At 48.6% G+C, this 7,547-nt stretch overlaps 2 protein-coding genes across 2 annotated transcripts in view; one reads left to right on the forward strand and one right to left on the reverse strand.

Moving 5' to 3' along the window:
- The window catches only part of cacna2d3a (calcium channel, voltage-dependent, alpha 2/delta subunit 3a), a gene marked incomplete at both ends in the record, with an annotated part of 135,711 nt that overhangs the window by 105,391 nt on the left and 22,773 nt on the right, over positions 1–7,547 (forward strand). The window lies entirely within an intron of this gene.
- Positions 2,049–7,547, reverse strand: part of lrtm1 (leucine rich repeats and transmembrane domains 1) — a 6,332-nt gene continuing 833 nt past the window's right edge. The window contains exons 2-4 of the mRNA XM_080015392.1: positions 5,564–5,951; positions 5,269–5,474; positions 2,049–3,982 (exon numbers count right to left, since the gene is read on the reverse strand). Coding sequence (XP_079871518.1) covers positions 3,462–3,982; positions 5,269–5,474; positions 5,564–5,951 — 1,115 coding nt within the window. The 3' untranslated portion in view covers positions 2,049–3,461. The remainder of the gene's footprint in view (positions 3,983–5,268; positions 5,475–5,563; positions 5,952–7,547) is intronic.

Raw genomic sequence — 7,547 nt, forward strand, 5'->3', positions numbered from 1 at the left:
TATGCGTGTGGCTTCGCTTCGCAGGGCGAGCGCCGTGCAGCCGCCTGCGTGTTGCGTATTAATAGAAACAAACATAACAGCTCCCGCCGTGCGCTGTGCATACCTCCCGGCTCGGAGGATTTCACCGCGGGTTTTCCCTCGGTCCGGAGCCCCGGTGACTCAGTGCAGTGACACGTCCATAAGACGCAACGCATCGCAATCAGAGAGATGAGGGGATGGAGCGCGATCCATCCTTGCTCCGGGGAGGGGGAGGGTTAAAGTGAGAGAAAAACGGTGTAAGGATAAAAATTTCGAGACTTTATTTGAATAGGATTTGTTATGATTTGGAGGGTTTTTCTTTGACTTCGCTAAACAGCGATCCCTGTGTGAATGCACCTTAGGAAGAGATTTTGCGACGTCTGAAGTGACCTTGAATAGGCTCAAGGGCACCCTGTGGAGGAAATTTTTCGGGGTTTCAATAAACAAATTGATCACAGTGAGAGCAGAGGAGAAAAATGACATGTATCAATTGAGATGACTATAATTCAAAATCTCACGGAAGCCCTGAAGCCTTTATTTTCCATTGGAATAAAATGTAAACAGTATTTTTATTTTTACATTGAAATACCTTTACAGCTTTAGGGGGTATATTTACCGCTCGTGGAAAAGCCTATTGATTATTTTTTATCATGACACATGCAGCAGTTGATTGCACTGTTTCGGCGTCTCTGAGGAGCTAATGAGTGTTAGATAAGCTTCAGTCGGCTCCTCGGCGAGTTCAAATACAGTACATGAAGAATACTAACGTCCCTATTAACTACCCACTATACACAAGAGGCCACGTGAGGCAAAAACATTTTAAAACTTCTTCTCCCGTATCTTTAGTCACCGATAGAGTCCTAAATGTCAGCATATTAAAACAGGAAAAATAGAAATAGAAAAAGTAGAAGGCAATAAATAGAACAATTGCAAAGATTTGGAAATGGAATGATTGAATAAAAGAAAGAAACGGGCGGTGGCGACGGCGGTAGCGGCGGCGGCGGTGGAGGGGGAAATGATTTCACGGTGCCTGGGTAGGTTGACATAGAAGCAGTGCATTGTGGGAAGCTTTGGCCTGGGGGGGGGGGGGGGGGGTGTTTTGGAGCAGAAGGACAGAGATGGTAGAGTCTGCGCAGCGCCACAAAAAACACACACAAACACAGACACACGCATAGGCACACTCGCACTCACACACACACACACACACACACACACACACAAACACACACACACACACACACACAAAGTAACAGATTTCTAACACACGAATGCATCAGAGGCCTTAAGGGCGGCTGTCATGCTGACCTGGTTACTCCTCGGCCGTCCTTCCTCAATGGCTTCACTCACATCGACTCCATGTCTAATTCAAGTGATTCATTGACGGCCGTGGCTTTAACAAGAACTTATATTTGGAATGTCCAATAATAACAGGAACACACCAGTAAAATATGATCATACAGCCCATAATTCTTTTCTTAAAAAGAGTCAAACGGCAGGGGAGATAGAGGGTGGAATGCAGATTTTGAAGCACTGGTTGGGGCCAGTTTCCACCGGCCTGCGCTCCACTGGGCTGCGGACTCACTAACACGTATTAATGCTAACTGAACAAGACAGGCCGATGACATCACACACCCTCAGCGATGCAGACGTCACTGACTCACAGTGTTACTGAACGTGTGAGCACGCCTGCCCGCATGTGTGTAGCGTTTGCAATGCTTGCGTGCGTGCGTGCGTGCGTGCGTATGTGTGTGTGCGTGTGTGCGCATGTGTGTGTGTGTGTGTGTGTGTGTGTGTGTGTGTGTGTGTGTGTGCGTGTGTGCGCGTGTGCATATTCGCACGCACACCGCTCTTACTGTAAAACTCAAACCTGTAGGTCAGTTCGCCAATAGATATATTGGGTACTAGACCTTTCTGCCTTTCATTTAACATAACCCTTTGAAATGTTACGTAGCCCTTCATTGCTATTCATTCACTCATACTGGCTCATTTGGATTTAAGGGATTTTAGTCATGAGTCAATAACTAAAGCAGCATTTTTTTTTTTATTGTCATTTAGAAAATGGAAAACATCTTGATGATGTTCCACATTATTATGATTACCCGGTTGAATAAACGATGAAAATAATTACATATAAAATAATCTCTTGAACACAACAATATTATGGCATTTTGTTCCTGCTGATGTCTGTCGTATGAATTTGTGCGTTTGTAGCACTGAAAAAAAAAAGATTGTGCTGTATTGTGCTGGACGAATGAAAAAAGACAAGTTGCAGCAAATCGAAAAGCATTTAAAGAGGTCTTTTCGGTCGATGCTCACACACTGGTAAAATCCTATTGTGAGCATGGCTGCTGATACGCAAGGCAAACATAAGTACACAGAATCCGTAATTAGAGCAATAATAATCAGGTGAAATTAATTCCTGTATTCTGTAATCCATAATGAAAGACATTTGGCTGATGTTATGTAATGGGGATCGACTCACTGACCTCAAAAACTACTGTGTGTGTGTGTGTGTGTGTGTGTGTGTGTGTGTGTGTGCGTGTGTGTGTGTGTGTGCGTGTGTGTGTGCGTGTGTGTGTGTGTGTGTGTGTGTGTGTGTGTGTGTAGGCATAGCTCAAAGACCCAAAGCTGATAGAGAAGAGTCAGAATGAGAAGGCTGGATTCAGATTTTGTCGTTACTTTCAATTTTGTTTTCCATTATTGCTCTATAGAACCGTCCGTCTTCAGCACAAGAGTCAGAAAAAACGTCATCTGAGGAAACACACATTTTCTTTTTCAGAACTTTGACACGTGATTAGGCACAGACTCTTATTTTCTCTATCTACATGTGCGCTGAGCACTCTGTATTCTTTAGCACACACATTCACACATGAACGCGCGCACACACACACACACACACTCACACACACACACACTCACAGACACACACACATACATACACACACAGACACACACACACAGATACACACAGAGACGTACAATACAAAAGATGAGTCAAACACCGTTAGCAGCTGCCTACTATGAATTTCCCCGAATTACCTCAAAATCGGACAAAATCGTTACAACAGTCAAGACAAATCCAAATACTAAAATTTTTCTTTTTCTTTTTTTTTTTTTACAATATCATGGGCGTACATAGAACAGTTCCAAACACACATGTATAAATATATAACTATTCAAATCCATCTGTGAAGTCTCTGCAATGCAGTGGAATTGATATGTAATAATTCTTTGGCCTTCCCCACGAATCCCTGTATACTGCAGCGTTTAGAGCGTTGTTCAGTGCATAGTCAAACACCTGTGGGATTTAGCTCCCCAATGATGTGGGCACACACACTCCCACCCACACACACACACACACACACACACACACACACACACACACACACACACACATGCACACACGCACGCACGCCATGCAGGCAGGTTCGTAGCATCGTCCTCTAGGCGATAGCGTTCTCCAGCGGCTCCTTTTCATCTGCCGTGGCGTGGTCCGCCGCCTGCGCCGCCGCCAACTCCTCGTTCTTCTTCAGTTCCCGCTGGTACTTGGCCATGATGGCGGCGTAGGCGCAGCCGTACACCGCCGCCGCCAGCATCATCAGGCACACGATCCCGCAGACCACGCCGGTGATGATCACCGTGGCGATGGCGTGACGCAGGTTGACGGGCCGCGGCCTCTGCTTGGGCTCGCACTCGGGCAGGCTCCCCCCGCCGCCGCCTCCTCCCCCTCCTACCCCGCCGAACCCCTCCCCCATCCCGACCGGGACGTGGAGGGCCGGGTGGGCGTGGTTCCCGTGGGTGTGGCCCCGCAGGAGCCTCTCGGACTCCAGGTGGTGGATGTTGGCGAACAGGTAGTTGTAGCTGGTGGTCATGCAGGCGTGAAAGAGCTGGTAGGGAATCCTCTGGAGGTCCCGCTGCTTCATCTCCTCTGGCTGGGTGCACCGCACCTCGTCCACCACGCCCCCTGGGGGTCGGCGAGGCAAAGGGATCATAAAGACAACAAAACAGAAGCACCGAGATACCTGAAACGCGCAACAGTCCGGTGCTACACTCATCCATCGTTTGATGGTTTAAGGGTTAAAAGCTTGATTTGCGTTGGCGGGTGTGCTATGTATGATACTCAGAATGTATTTTTGTTGATTGAATAAACATTTGGCGCCCCCTGTCCTTCTCAGATTAACCAGTGGCATTATATTAAGCGCAAAGCTCTATACGTGGGAACACTTTTAGGTTTACACATTGCTCGTGGATGGGAAGCTCAATGGGATCAAGAAAATCCAGTGCAGGAGAAAAGCAAAGAACGGCCGGCCTCCCCACCGGTGGAGGTGTAAATCGGTTTAGGACCTATTATCGGTGTTCTATCCCTGCCAATCTTGTTATCTCTCTATTGCCTCCTACACTCTTTCTATCCCGCTGCCTCTTTAAGGACTATTTGTCTCTGTGCTCAGTGGACAGGAGGCGAGCTGGCATTCCATCCCACAGCCCATGGACACCATCACACTTGACCAGATCTGACACAGCGGTAGAAGTGATTATAACCTCTCAGAGCATTAGTGGCCCCGCTCCCATCCTCTCCCCCGGCTGTGGAGATATTAAGCAGAGCATCCACCGCCACGAGAAGAGCCCTAAAGTCCAAGTGATGGAGGAATCATGTGTGTGGGGGGTCTGGGCTTCGGCCGATTCAACCACTGTACAAATATTGAAATAAATGCACCCAGGGAGTGAGGTGAATGCTACTATTTGCACGAAGCATTGTCACATTTCTCACACACACACACACACACACACACACACACACACACACACACACACACGGGCACGCGCACACGCACGCACGGGCGCACACGCACACACGGACAAATCCCTCTTTGCTAATTGGACAGACCTTTTAGTCTGGTCTAATCCCCAAATGTGTCAAGCTCTCTGGGGAAGAGTATTACCCTTTAACACAGTGTATCTCCATTATGGTCCTTTTTTGGCCTGATGTGGGTGTGTCGTTTTCAGTCCTCTGGAGGGGCTGACAGCCAGTGGTGTAAGCTGCTCATTGTAAAATAAAACCCAGCCATCTGGGCTGTTCTAGTTTTTTTTCTGGAACTTGTTTGTGTAATGTGTTGAAAAGGTCAGTATTGCAGTAATTAAAAGTCCTACTCAGTAGTCCAGGCTTTGCAGTGGATAAACGCTAGAAGCTGGAGATTATAGATATCCCCCCGCCCCCCGCCAAACACTGCAACCTGGGTTTAGTAACCAGACCTTTGAAAAGGTAGGTTTCCAGCCAGAGTTTGAGGCTTATCAGCTGGCAGTCGCATCTCCAGGGGTTGCCTCGGACTGCCAGGCTGTCCAGGCGGCCCAGGGCCTCCAACAGGGAGCGGTCCAGACGCGATAGCTTGTTGTAGGCCAGCCCCAAGTGGCTGAGGTTCCTCAAACTGTCCCCCATGGCTCCTGGCAAACCCCACAGGCTGGACAGACAGGCAACATCAAGTCGTGTTGTTATCGCCGTACCGCGCGACCGTAATGCCATTTTGAACCGGTGTCGGTGCCGTGGTACCTGTTGTATGAGAGGTCAAGGTGGGTGAGGGAGCGGACGGGTCCGAGCAGGCGCTTGTCGAGGTCTCTCAAGCCGTTGTTGGCCAGACTGATGCGCTGCAGGTTCCTCAGGCCCAGCAGAGCGGACGGCGACACGGAGGTGATGGAGTTGTTGGAGAGGTCGAGAATTCGGACGAAGGGCGTCTCCCTGAAAGCCATGGAGCCCAGCCCGCGGATGCGGTTGTCTTGGAGATAGAGCTCCAGGGTCTCGGGGTGCAGTCGCCGCGGGATGTCGTACAGGCCGCGGCCGCGACAGTCCACCGCCTTGGCGCTGCTGTCACACACACACTCTTTGGGGCAGGTTTGGGAGGAAGGGAGGAGGAGGGAGAGGAGGACACACACCAACACCACTGTTGAAAGAGAGAAACGACAGACAGATAATTACCCTCTGCATCGGTTGGGTTGGCCCATGACCCTGTTTTTGGGTGTCAATTATCGTCAAAAAAAAAAAAAGAGCCAGCACCACAAATCAGATGCATTGCAATTCTTATTTCGGTCAATAAGCAACAGATCCGGGCTAAATAAGAATCTTTCTTACTGTACCTCCAAAACGACAGCACATAACTGGTCAAAGTGCCACACTTTTCTTACATTAAGCTCCGACTTTCTGCACACTCTCTAAAAACGTGCCCATATTCTGAGTCAGGGGGCGAAGGAAACTCTGAAATGTACTGTCCATCTTCTGGGTCCAAGTGTTAAAATAACCGTCATTTTTTTTTCCCAGCATTTGATCTATGCAGAAGTGATGGCTGTTTGCGACTCGCAGCTTTGCTCCAGCATTCCTTTGACCGGAAGATAATATTTGTCGTTCTTTGATCTGTGAATCATTCTGATTGGTCCCTGCCCACTCCTATCACACCAGCCCCTCCCTCACACATTCCAACCCCCCGCACCCACCACTCTGCCCACACACTCAATTTGACTCACTGCAGATATTGGGTGTCTAGATCCCTTTGAGATAACTTCATATGTCTATTCCTTCTGGAACATTAGAGTATTTATAGCACTGGTTGTGCTCGCTCCAGGCTTCCCGAACCGGAGGAAGGAGCTACTGTAGATCACAGCGCGAATGTTATCCTAAGCGGTTTTCAACAGGTTGAAGAAAGCCTCGCAGTGCAGTTTTAACGACATTTATTTTTATTTTTTTCCCCCCAAATAATAACCATGGATGTGAGATCCGTTTTTCACCTGACACATCTTCGTGATGACCTTGCCCGCACTGAAATATCATCTCTTTGGTCGACAAACGCTGATAGCGCCGCGGCGAGGGCAAACGTTCTACGGCGGCCATCTTAAACGGAGCCAAAATAATGACCATTTAAGAATGTGCATTTGAACGGCGCAGCTGTTCTACACAAAAGCGGAAACACTCAGCTCGGCAGATTGGGTGGCGCACTTCTCAGAATATAAAGCACTATACCCAGAGCGAGCGAGGATGATGATGTAATTTCTAACAACGAGCCACAGGGAGCACGTGAGCATGTAACATAGCGGTGCTTGGGAATCGCAGCGCTCGCTTTGCAGGTTTGGGTTCCTCCTGGTGCGAGCGCTTGCGTGGTAAGGCTCCAGGTGTTACAGTTTGGTAGGGATGCTCGCCCCGCTGCCTGTTGTGATCTGTGATCTGTTGCTTGTCTAAAAAAACAAACAAACAACAAAAAAAACAAAAAAACCCTCTGTGCACAGCCGGATGTAGCTCCAGTCCATTCGAGTGCAAACTGATGTGTTGATCACAGCCTTGTTAGCAAAACCAGGGTACTTTATGCCCACGCAAATATGCATGCCATTGCACAAATTCAGAAATGCATGCATGCACAGTAGTGCGCGCCTGCACACTTTCATTACGTAGAGACATGCAAACGAGCGCGGTGCAGACACACAAACAGGGCTTTAGCTCAGTGGAGTGTTGTAACATCAGGTCGAGAATCAGGTCAACGCAGGAGAATGGC

This window comes from Zeus faber (genome assembly GCF_960531495.2).
Source record: "Zeus faber genome assembly, chromosome: 15".
Lineage (NCBI taxonomy): Eukaryota > Metazoa > Chordata > Actinopteri > Zeiformes > Zeidae > Zeus > Zeus faber.